Here is a 12,144-nt window from a genome sequence, read left to right as displayed (position 1 = left end):
AACCTGAAGAGGAAATAGAACAGCGTTGGCCCACCCCTCGGGGCTTCAGAACACACGAGTGCACCAGCAACGAATGATCTGGCCTCCCCTGTCCCATTACTTGTATTACCAAATGCTGCAGGGACGCTGGTTTGCAGAGTCCGGGAACTGGAAGGGGCAATTCAGCATCCACGCCGGCCCAAGTCTGGGTCCCGGCCTCGCCCTCCGCTAGAGGTTTGCCCCTTTGGTGACGACCTCTGCTGCCCCCCGGTGGGCTCTACCCGGTTCTGCATCTGGCCTGCACCAGAGGTGGCCCACGGGGGCCCGAACCCCCGGTTTCCAACCGGATTCCGCTTCCTGCGAACCTCCGCGCTACGCAGGTTTGGTCCAGACTTGTGGACAGTAGCAGCGCCCTCGAGCTTAGCCCACCCATCTGGGAGCCCAATCTTCGAGCTTCTCTCTGGTCACCTCGTATTCGCAGCCCCCCGGGTTCCAGGCGGCCTGTGCAGGCTGCGTGTGCCCAGACCGCAGGCGTGCGTGGGGGGCGGCACGACCCCGCGCGCCCGCGAGTCTCGCACTCAGGCGCGTGTGCGCGCGCTCTTCAGAGTGCTCGGCCCCCACCACCCTAATGGGGGACCACGCAGGAGCCCCTAAAGTACAAGCAACCCTGGCAACCCCGGGTCGGGAAGGTGCATGGACGGTCGGGACACCCGATGTAAGCCGGGAAGCGGCCGCCTCCAGTCGCCGCGGCAGCGAGAACCCATCACTGCGCAGGAGTCCCACGGCCCCAATGGCCCGCCTGTTGCTAGGACGGGTCCCTGCGCCTGGGTCTGCCTGCGCAGCTGCTGGGTCCCTTGGCGCTCCCGCCGGGTTGTCCTCCCTCTGCCGGGGTCCTCTTCCCTCTTCCACGCTCCCGGCTTTCCTGCGCGTGAGCCTTTGCCACCCGGAGCAACCAGATCTGGGCTCTGCAGGCCATGCTAACGCCCTAGCGACAGCTTATGGGCGTGGTCCTTCGCCACGGAGGGCAGAACTGGCTTGGGACCGCGGGGTCTCTGACCCGGGGTCCTTGACCCGGTGCCTGCCTGCCCTCAGTTTCCCGATCTGAACAACGACGCGATCTCTAATGTCCCGCGCAGGTGTGCTATGCGTCCTTACCTGCGTTCCTCTCTGCTGTGCGCCAGCCCTGGGAGACCCACATTATTTTCATACTGCAGAGGCAGAGCGGGGGAGACAGCGCCTACCCCGCACAACAGGTGGAAGGGCTCAAAGGAGGATCGTCTGTCAGGTTCCATCACCTCATGGCTGCCTGCCTCTCTCTGGCATTCAAGGCCCTCCACCACCAGCCCCAACCTAGCCTCCCCTGCCTCCCGGCCCCAGTGTCACAGTCCCATCCTCCTGTGCTGCGCTTGTTCCTCTCTGCCCCCAGAGCCCTCCTTCCCTGGACCCATGCTCAGCACTTAGAGCGGAAGAGTGGTCAGGTAGGGCTCTCCCGGGACTCTCCCGCCTGGCCAGGGTCAGATGTCAGATATGGAGGGGAGCACAGACATCCCCATTTCTGCCTTTCCCTCTCCCAAGAAAGAGCTCTGTAATCTGAAGCCCAGGAGGGAACATGGGCTGCCCAAAGCACAATCAGACCCACATTTCTTGAGTGGAAGGTCAGCTTCGGCACTACTGCTGTCAAGAAAGGTTTAATTTCTGTCCCTCAGCAATACCTGAAAATGAAGATCTGTCAGTGGCAGAAAGCTGAAGAGCTCAAGATTTGAGTTCCCTAGTCATGGCATAACTCCTGAAATTCCTTAGCCTTTCAGTGTATCAACCTCCATATCTATAGAATAGGGAACATAAAATCTTCCTTATAAAAATACTAGCTTACTGTATGCTCCAGGCACTGTTGTAAATAATCTACTTCATTTTGCAGAGGAAGAAAAGGAGACTTAGTAATCACTTAATAATCACAGCCAGGGGCCTCCCCGGTGGCGCAGCGGTTGAGCGCTGGGTTGCGAAGCTGCCCGCGGCCTCTGCGGCGCCGGTTCGATCCCCGGCTGCTCCCCGGCCACCGGAGGAGGATCCCACATGGTGCGCAGACCTCTCCTGCCGCCCGCTGCTCCCCTCAGCAGTGTACTTCGGTCCTTCTGCCTGCTCTGCTCCCCGCTCTGGCTCTGGTGAATTCTCTCACCCTCCCGCGCTTCTGACTGTACCCAGTGCATGTATAAACAAAAACAAACAAACAAACAAATAAAATAAATAAATAAATAAAACATGCCTCTATAAAAAAAAAAAAAAAAAAGGGCCTCCCTGGTGGCACAGCGGTTGAGCGCTGGGTTGCGAAGCTGCCCGCGGCCTCTGCGGCGCCGGTTCGATCCCCGGCTGCTCCCCGGCCACCTGAGGAGGGTCCCACATGGCGCGCAGACCTCTCCTGCTGCCCGCTGTTCCCCTCAGCAGTGTGCTTCGGTCCTTCTGCCTGCTCTGCTCTCCACTCTGGCTCTGGTGAATTCTCTCACCCTCCCGCACTTCTGACTGTACCCAGTGCTTGTGTAAACAAACAAATAAACAAGAAATAAAGAAATAAATAAAATACATGCCTCTTTAAAAAAAATTCACAAAAAAAAAAAAAAAAATAATCACAGCCAGTAAGTGACCTGGTGGGGATTTGAATTCAGGCCATTCTACACTAGCGGCTGCAAGTATAACCAGGGCCTCTGCAGCCTCTCAGACCATGGGGTTGCCATGAGGATTTAATAAGCTAAGGAGTGATTGGCATGTGCCCAACACAGCCCAGGTATGATTAATAACAGACCAGGGGTAAGAATCCTCGGCAGCAAAGGTGCAGCAGGATGGGGCAGGGCTGAGCTGCAGGCCTTGACGGCCAGACCCTGCAAAGGCAGAGTGAAGAAAGTGAGTGAAGAAAAGCCAAGAAAGTGAGCTGGGTGCTTCAGGAGGAACTTCCAGGAGACTACAGGTCCCAAGCAGAAAAGAACACGGCCAAAGGCCTGGTTAATGTGGATGTCTGTCCTCCAAGACTAGGTTTCCTGCTTCCCTTTCTGCCCTGAACCTGGCAGAAGCCAGACCTGGGCAGAGATTCCCAATGGTTTTGGGTTATGTGGTATCAGACATCTGGCATCTGGGAGAGCACCAGGGGGCAGTCACTATTGGTCTGACAGGGAGCATGGGGCTGCCCAGCCTCAGAGCTTCCTGCAGGGGGCGGTCCAGGGCCTGCCTTTGTGCTGTTCTACCCCCACAGCCGGCTCCACCCCTCTGCCTTACTCTAGAAGCCAGTATCCCTGAGGCTGGTGCTGATTTGCTGGGGATTGGCTGTTCCTCCTAAGAGCCCCTTTTTTTCCTCTCACCCAGAGACCATCGCCTGGGGGCTGCCTGCTGAGAAATGGACCTGTGGGGCAGCTCCCAGGGTGCAAGGCTTTTGGGCTGGTCAGGCCTAGAGTCCAGGGTGTTCAGCAGGCTGCTGAGGGGGTTGTGAAAGGCTAGCTTGGCCGCCAGGGCTGGGAGAGAAATAGGAGTGTGTCCCAGAGAAGTGGGGTGGGCTTGATGAAGTGGGAAAGGATTCAGAGAAATGGGGAGAACTCAGAGAAAGGTGAGGCCATCAGGGTGGGAGGAGGGGCTTGTTGTTGGGGTTAGGCCGTGAGAAGCAGCCGGGAGAATGGGAGCTTAGAGGGCCTTAGAGAGGGTGGCAGTGAGACCTTGGGGTGGGGGCACTTGGTGAGGAAGGCTCAGGGACCTCTCTGGTGGGTCCTGCACCCATTCAGTTCTGAATCTCTCCCGTCACATTTCCTCCGAGCCTGGACACATTGACCCTCACATTGCCTCCCTCACTTTAAAAGGACTTTCATGAACCCCTCTCATGGAGGAGTAGATGTGGGGAAAATAGTGTTATCCAAGCCCCACCCTCCAGTCAAGGGCAAAACTGAAGGCCCCCCCTCATGTCAGATCCTTGCTTGTCTTGCAAGGACAGTTCTTTGGTGCCCCTGGGACTATGACCTTTTTACCACCATTTGGGGGACCCTAGGCAGCCACCAGTCTGATTCCCCCCTTGGTTCCTGTCTTGCACAGAGCTGACAGCACTGACAATCGGGCAGGAGGGGTTTCAGGGGCCACCCGCACTCCCCTGGATGGAAACAGCCCAGAGGACCTGGACCATGCCTCCGACAGCGACACAGCTGGCCCAAAGCCAGGTGGCTGCAGCCTGGAGAGGGCGGGTGACTGCCTGGCCAGCAAGACTCTTCCAACCTCTGTGCTTCTCCCTGAGGCAACCTGGATATTCTGCTATTGATCAAGGGCTGCTGCTCCTTAGCAATTTTTTTTAAAGATTATTATTTATTTTTATAAGAACAGGGTACAGGCCAGATGCGCGGGTAAGAGGATTCACCAGAGACAGAGCGGGGAACAGAACAAGCAGGCTGACGAAATACACTGCTGAGGGGAGCAGCGGGCAAGACAGGAGAGATCTGCCGCGCCATGTGGGATTCTCGCCTGCCGGCAGGGATTGAACCCATGCTGCAGAGACTGCGGACAGCTTCACAGTGCGGCGCTCAACCGCCTGCGCCACCAGGGAGGCCCTCCTTAGCATTTTTCATGCTCTCCAAGCACAACTAGCAGTTGACAGAACTGTCTCCTATGAAGCCCATGAGCCTGTGGAAGGCAGAGCAAGATGCACAGTGAAGTCCCAAGTCACCTAGCACGGTGTGTGTGGCAACCTCAGGAGCTTCCCAGGTGCACTCTGAAAACCTCCCCCTTCCCCGTACGGAGCAAAGGAGACTGAAGAAAAAGGCTGATGATTCCAGACAGGGAGGTGGCAGTTTAAATAACTAAGGCTTGGGTGTCCGCTCCGGCAACCAAATCTTGTTAAGTATATAGAGACGCTTTAACTGGGTTTGGTCCCCACCCAGATGATCTCAACCACACAGCTGATGTCAGGGAATTGTCCTGGACTCTAAGGTGGAGTATGGTTTGGGTGGCTCCATCGGACCAGGAGGCCTCTGGTCTCTAAGTATCTACCCCATGGTCAATAGACTAGAGCCCCTTGGGTGGGGCTCTAGTCTGGCATTCAGTTTTCATCACCAAGGTGCTCTGAACATGCCCTTTGGGCTTAGCACTGGGGTCCTCTGCAGCCATTCTCTGGACAGCTGTTGCTCTCCACCCACCCTCTCCGTGGAGCAGTCTGTGCCTGCCAGCCCCTGGGTCTGTTCTGTAGCAAGGAAGATGATGGTACCTGGAAACGATTTACCCCCCCCCCCCAGTAGGCAAAATCTGGATCCACCTGACCTTACAGAGACCCTGAGGTCAGCAAGCCCAGGCCAGGAGCCCGGCCTCAACGGCCCCCTTCCTCCCCACCTTCACATTCCCTCTGTCACCCGCACCGTGGAGTCTGCTGCTGCCATGTCCTGGCGCCGGCCCCTTTTGCCCTTTGCCTGGGGGGCCCCTGGCCTGGACAACTCAGCAGCAGATTGCCCCGCTTCTCGGCTCCCTTTCCGCATCTCTCCTCTAAGATCTATACCTTGTTTCTGTTAACCTAGAAATTCAGGAGCCCATTAAAAAGGCAAAGACTTTAGGATCAAGCAATTGCAATTCGGGGAGCCCAAAATCAGGCAGAAACCCAATTGGGCCCTGAGGAAGAACAAAAGTCAGTGTTTTTATGAAAGAAGGAAAAAGGATGAGGTCATGGAAGATGAGGTAATGGTCAGGTGGAGGGTCACAAAGTAGAAACAGGTAAAAGTTCATTTCTGTCAGTCTCTTCAAGCAGGTCTCTCTCTCTCTCTCTCTCTCTCCCGACCCCCCCCCCCAGGCTTCTGGGCAGGTTAGGGGTTTGGCCCTGTCCCAGGGTCAGACCTAGTTTAAAGGGGGTTTCACTGCCCTGACTGTTTTGGCCCATTTGTAAATGGCTCCAGTAACGTCACTTAGCACATTTCTAAAGCAGGGATGTGTCAACCCCGTGATGACTGCAGGGCACACTCAGTGTCCCCCCAAGGTGTCCCATTCACCCTCTCCCTGAACACCCATCCTTCCAGCCCTCGCCATGCAACTCCCCCTTGCCTGCGCCACCAGGGGCACTTCTGGAAATCGTCTTTCCCACTCCACCAAGACCCGCGCGATGTCCTGGCCCCTCTCTAATGGCATCGTGCTGCTTGTCCCTGAGCTGTTTCTGTCACTGGCCCCTTGCTTATTGGGCCCCAAAGAGGTGGTGGCAACAGGAGGGCAGATTTGACAATTGGAAAGGAAAGGCTGGGGACTGGCCTGGGGACTGAGGTTTTTGAGGGTTGCTTGTGCTCCCTACAATCCCTAGGATGTCTGGCTCTGGAGAGGGGGAGCAATAGCCACAGGGACTTAAGGTCCTGAGGGAGCCCTCATCATCAATCTGGAGCACAGGGCAGTGCCCCACACATGGCCTTCTGCTCAGCAGAGGGGCCCAGATGGTAGCACCCATTGACTCAAGGCCAACGTCTGAGTCTGCAGACCTGAGTCATCAGGACATCGGAGGCCTTTAGAGAAGGACCCACTGAAGATCTAGGAAAGGCACAGCAGTAAGGCTGGGACTCCCCAGGCCTCCCAGGGCCATGCCAGTGCCTCCCAGTGGAGACTCGCAGGCCTGAGCCAGTCAGCCCTGTCTCCTCGCCCAGAGGTTTGGCCCACGTCCAGCATCTTCTGAACTGACCTATGGACATAGGGCCAACCCATTCCCACACTCTCCTCCTTCCTTTTGCCCTGGGGGTGGCCCAGGCAAGCTGCAGGACGTTGGCTTAGTTTCCTCATCTCCTGTTTAGTTTCCATGGAAACTAGGGCCTGTTACCTTTCTGGGACTGAATTCTTCCCCTCCCACCTACTCTCTGCCTGAGCTGTGCCCCAGCTGATACCTGAGCCCCAAGCTCAAAGCAGCTGCCCTTGGATTTGACAGCACCTCAAGCATAGACCCCTGCCAACCCCAGGCCAGGACCCTGAGCTTGAGACCATTTTGCAGCTAGGCCATTTACAGACCATTTCTAGGCCATTTTGCAGCTTTGCTCCCTTAAGTGGCCCTGATCCCCAGATATGGCCACATCCCTGTCCTCTACCTCCTGTGGCCCCATCAGACCTCATTTGGCAGCAGTTCAAGCTGTGGAGACCCTATCCCTCATCTCCCCAGGCTTCATGTCTGAACTAACCTGTGTGCACATGTACATGCAAGCGTGCACACACACACGCACATACCCGGCCTGTCTTCCCGCTCCGCCCCCTCCAGGACTAACGTGTGAACTCAAGTATCTCCACTTCTTTGGGCTTGCTCCTCCCAGTTAAGGTAAGCAGGACTAACCACACTGCTTTGCAGGGCTGATGTGAGGATTATCTTGTCAAAGCCCTGGCACCAGACTCCCCCCTCCTCTGAGAACACCTGTGAACTAGCTGTGGGCTTTCTGACAAAGTGGAGGATACAGTCGTGCAGAGGCTGGGCCACCCCTGATGCCAGCCACAAAGAAACTGGGGACAAAGTGAGAGGGAAGACAGGCCTGGCTGTCTCTAGGTTGTGGCCATGGGTGCCTGGAGGCTCCCCGGAGACACCTGAGATGTGGGCGGGAGACTTAGGAGATCGGATCAGGAAATGAGTGATGGGAGGAGGGTGGGTAAACTGGGCAGCGCCCTGGCTGACGGGCCCAGACCCGTGATGCCAGCTGGGCCGGCACAATCCTCCTTCTCTTTGTTTACTTCCCTGCTGTTGGCTCTCCTCCAGGCCCTGCCAGGCTTTGGAGGGCTGGGACCCGCCTTGGCTTTCTGCCAGCTCCAGATTGTGATAACCCAACAGGGAGCCCACACCAGGGAGTAGAAATTAAGAAGCTGAGCAGTATGTGTGTGTGTGGGGGGGCAAGGGTACCATACGTAGGGGTGGATGTTCCAGGCCCTGCCCAGCTGAGGGCTGCTCTCCTCGGGGACCCAGGGAAAGTAGGGGTTGTGCTTAAAAATAATGCAGGGGTGTTTCCCTATAGTCTGCGACCCTGGGACCTTGTCAATGAAGACACTGTTGGGTCTGGGGTCTATTGCGTTCTCAGGGACTTGAGACTGGACATCAGGGGTCATCTGCTTTCTCTCTCCCCCCAGGTTCCTCTGAACCCTCCTTGGGTCAGGTGAGAGGGAGGTGGGTGGAGCAAGATCATACAAGATAGAGGGTGGAGGTAGCAACACTCTTCCTTCCCCGGGGCCAGTGAAGGCAGTGAAGAACCCCCCCTCTCAGGCCTTGCCTCTCTTCCTCTGCAGGGCACCCTGGGGTCTGGGAGCCCAGGCTCCAGCCTGAATTCGTGGACATGGCAGCTGGGACCCTTGACTCCCTGGGAGGATAAAGCAGTCATGGTGAGCTTTGCTAGGGACTCTGAGCTCCCAGGCAGCTCCTCTGACCCTGCTCCGTCCCCTTCCCTGGCCCCAGTCTCAGTGTCTCTGAATGCCCAAGCTGGGGCCAGGGGCCTCTCCTGGTTTCCCCACTCACAAACCTGGCCTCCAGTGGTTTATTTGGGGATTATGATCATTTCTTCTCTCTTAATGGGCAGGGGGCTAGAGGACGAGGCTGTGCCTCCGATGTAGACCAGACTGTTGCACCCACCGTGTTCAGTATGGGGCACAAATGGGCCTCAGCAAGAGTGATGAGTGTGTGACCTGGTGAGTGGCACCAACCCTGAAACCTCCACAACAAACCCAGGGTCTGAGGCATTGGCGGACAGTTGCTTCCAACTTTATTTGAGAAAAACAGCAGGTAAATGTATCAAAAGAACACACAGGTTGGTGGGTGGGGATGGCCAGGGATGGTTCCTAGGGGGTGGGCGTCAGGGCTAATGCCTTCACTTGGCTCCAGGCTGTTCTGTCTTCCCAGCTTCTGGGCCCCCAATCTGGGCCCGGGCCTCAAAGGTGACAGGGATGCTGATCTCCGAGGACTGGGTGGCTGGCTTGGGCAAAGGGGCTTCCACGGTGAGCATGCCCTCAGGGGACAGGGAGGAGGAGACCAGGGCGGGGTCCACACCTGGGGGCAGCCTGGAAGCGGAGAGAGAGGACGAGAGTTACACACCTGGGAGTCATATGGTCTCCCTGCACCCCATCCAGGTCTTCCTAGCCCAAGACTGGGTGACTGAACTCACGTGTATTTTCGAGTGAAGCACCGGGAGACGTAGCCGTGCTCATCCTGTCTCTCTTCGTGTTTGCCTGTGGGGAGAGGGAGTCAGAGGATGCTTGGAGTTACCTCCTACAGCCACACCCGCCCTGCCTGACCGCCAGGACTCAAGGAAGAGCCAGAATGACTGAGGGATTTGGGGGCCACAAACCGGTCCAGGCCCTCAGAAGCGTCTGGAAAGTTGGATCAGGGCTGTGGGAATGCAAGCACACACACCCCTTCCTCAGATGGGCGGAGGGCCAGGCAGGGCTGGCTCCAGGAAACGCCCTGCGCACACCCACCAGACTTGGGTGCTTGGCGTGCGCTCAGCGAGAGCTGGTCATTGGGGTGGTGCTGAGAGGTCTCTGCTAAAGGGGGAGCATTTCTTCCCTCAGTAGAGTGGGGAGGACCCTTCGGAGCCACCCGCAGCCCCCGTTCTAGAGAAGAGGACACGGGCGGGCGGGGGAGCTGGGCGCGGAGGCCTTGCCAGCTCCGGGGCTCGGCTGTCCGCGCCTAACTTTTCCCCGCGCGCCCTTCAGACCCGCCCCCGGCCCCGCGCCCCGCCCCTCCCCCGACAGGCGGGGGGCGCAAGGTCGGCGCCCGCGGCACAGCTCGGTCCCCGCGGGCCCGGTTGGGGGGGCTCACCGGTGATCTCCACCACACCCTCCTTGGTCTTGACGGTCAGCTCCTCGGGGGCGAAGTGGTTGACGTCCAGGGACACGCGCCAGCGGTCGGCCGTGTGCCGGATCTCCGAGATGCCGCTGCTGAGCTGCCGGCTGAGCGCGCGGCCGTAGGCGGGCGCGGCCAGCGCCGGGGGGCCCTCGACCGTGGCCGCGGGCAGCGGCCGCACATAGCCCGGCCAGCCGCTGTGGCCGAGCCACTGCGCCATCTCCTCGGGGACCCTGGGCGTCCCGAAGGCCTGGTCGAAGAGGCGGCTGTAGGTCGGGTGCCAGTCGCGGAAAGGGTCCCAGCTGGGGCTCCGCAGGAGCGTGAAGGGCACGCGGCGCTCGGTCATGTTGGCTCGGTTCGGGACGTCTGAACCCGGAGAAGTGCCGGGCGCTGTGCTCGGCCGCTCTTATATGGGTGTCCAGCCGGGTATTTTTAGCAGGCAGTGTTTCAGGTCTCTATTAATGGCAATGACAGGCTGGGCAACCCCTCCCCCTGCATTCCTACCCTAGTACCGGGACCAGGGCGGGGCGAGGAAAGCCCTGCCCACATCTGGAACCTTCTCTTGTTTAAAAAAAAAAAAAAAAAATGACTGGATCATCCATGCGGGTGCAGTGCCCACTGCCCACAGGGCCTGGGCGCTAAAGTCCTGGGCAGCAGCCTGTAGATAATCTAATCCTTTTATCCGGGAGGTCAGAGCCCAGGGAGCTTGGGCTGCTTGTCCCTGAGGAACACAGCTAGGAGTGGAACCCAGGGAATGTGACAGAAAGTCTTAAGCAGTCTGGTGTGGTTTTTAGGAGTGTGGGCTCTGGACATGGCGCGCCTAGGGTTCATAGCCACTAATGGGATGAACTTGTGCAAATGAGGCTCAGTGTGCCTCAGTTTTCCTGTCTGGAAAATGGACATGATGATGATGATTATGATAATGCTTTCTTCATTGGGTGGGTGTGAGGATTCAGGGATTTCATGCAAGTAAAGAGGGCCCAGCACCTGATACATGGTAATTGATAGTTGTTGTTTGATTATCTACCTGCACTTGAGCAGCGGGAGGAGGGAGAGTGTGTAGTATCTCTGTGGCAGAGGTGCTGACAAGTGTGCATTTGGCTGTTTGCCACTACCCCCAGCAGTGAGGCTGGCCCAGACCAGAAACCTGGAGGCCCCGTGTTGGGGGGTGTCAGGGGGAAGGTCAAGTCAAATTTCTCCATTACTGCTATCTTTTCTTGAGCAGCCTTGGGCAGGGACCCTGAAATACAGCCACCTTGAATCTAGTCTAGGCTTTCACTGACTCTGTGATTTTGGGGCAAGTCCCCTCTTTTCTCTAGGCCTCTATTTCCCTTTCTGCAAATTATGATCTCACAGCCTCCTTTGTTTCTGATTTTTACAGCAGAGACTCCAAGTGGTATAATTTGCTCAAACTTCTTGAAGCTGGAGATCCACCCCTTGGCCCCACCTCCTCTATCTGGCCACCGGTGGGATGCAGGTCCCCTTCTCCCAACTCTGGGAGAGGTGCTGTCCTTACTCCTGCCATAAGCCTAACCTCTCTCTCCTGCCTTCCTAGGCATGACGCTGTCCAGCCTTCCTTCTTCAGACTTAGGTCCTGTTATCCCTTTTTTCTAGATGAGGAAACAGATTCTAAGAGATTAGGTGACTAGCCCCATCTCTAGTAAGATGTTAGCAGAGCAAGCCTCTTGCCCCTCTAGTGCCCAGGGCTCTTACCCTCATGAGATCCCTCCAGCTTCTTGCTGTCTGAGATCCGCTCTGTTGCTGCCCCTCTCCCAGAGCTGGACTGAGGGTGATGACAACCAGGCCACAAGGGCCTTGTCCTACCCAGGGCACCTGAGGGGCTGGAGGCCAGATTGCAGGCCACTCACCTCCTTGAGCTAACAATGGGTCTCATGCCCTCTCTGAGCCTCAGTTTCTATTTCAAGAGATCCTAGATGCTTCCCCACCCCCCACCCCCAATTAGGAAAGATCTAGGGCTAGGCCACAAATCCAGGTCATCTCTGGAAAGGCCTCTGAGCTCCTTGGACTTTTGAGAACTGAATGTAGGAGTCAGATAAGACCCCCGCCTCTGCCCCACCTCCTTTGCTGGATCATGTCCTGAGCCCCATGGGCTTCAGTTGGGAGCTATTGGCCACCCCTCAAGGGTCTCAGCTTCAGGAGGCACTGGGCCTTCACTCCTGGGCACTCCCTGCCCCTCTGTAAATCCATCATAAAGTAAAGGTGAGGTCAGCTCTATAAAGTCGGGATGAGGTCAGGAGCGGGAGGGCCCTCATCTGCCCCTGCTTGCCCACCTTGGCACAGTCAAGGCACCCCACCCTAGAGAGAGCTGTCAGGTGTGGTCACAGATGCTTTCAAGTGTGGTCCTGCCAGGCCCAGCCACG

At 57.4% G+C, this 12,144-nt stretch overlaps 1 protein-coding gene across 1 annotated transcript; it reads right to left on the bottom strand.

The window, feature by feature from the left end:
- Positions 1-8,646: 8,646 nt before the first annotated feature.
- HSPB1 (heat shock protein family B (small) member 1) lies at positions 8,647-10,242 on the bottom strand. The gene is made up of 3 exons (XM_037504509.2): positions 9,740-10,242; positions 9,084-9,147; positions 8,647-8,979 (listed from the first exon to the last, which is right to left on the bottom strand). Exons 1-3 carry the CDS (start codon positions 10,107-10,109, stop codon positions 8,790-8,792), a joined length of 624 nt encoding a protein of 207 aa, XP_037360406.1. The 5' UTR covers positions 10,110-10,242; the 3' UTR covers positions 8,647-8,789.
- Positions 10,243-12,144: the final 1,902 nt, after the last annotated feature.

Source organism: Talpa occidentalis, unplaced genomic scaffold (genome assembly GCF_014898055.3).
Source record: "Talpa occidentalis isolate TD23 unplaced genomic scaffold, MPIMG_talOcc4v2.1 talOcc4.12, whole genome shotgun sequence".
In the NCBI taxonomy this organism is placed as follows: domain Eukaryota; kingdom Metazoa; phylum Chordata; class Mammalia; order Eulipotyphla; family Talpidae; genus Talpa; species Talpa occidentalis.
Note: the sequence above shows the minus strand (reverse complement) of the source record. Positions and strands in the feature narration are given on the sequence as shown.

Bases quoted from the DNA above. Each gene is read 5' to 3' on its own strand.
- HSPB1 (XM_037504509.2), bottom strand. From the start codon at position 10,109: ATGACCGAGCGCCGCGTGCCCTTCACGCTCCTGCGGAGCCCCAGCTGG. The intron at 9,148-9,739 runs GTGAGCCCCCCC...CTCTCCCCACAG, and splicing joins GGGTGTGGTGGAGATCACCG to GCAAACACGAAGAGAGACAG. The intron at 8,980-9,083 runs GTGAGTTCAGTC...CTCCGCTTCCAG, and splicing joins TGCTTCACTCGAAAATACAC to GCTGCCCCCAGGTGTGGACC.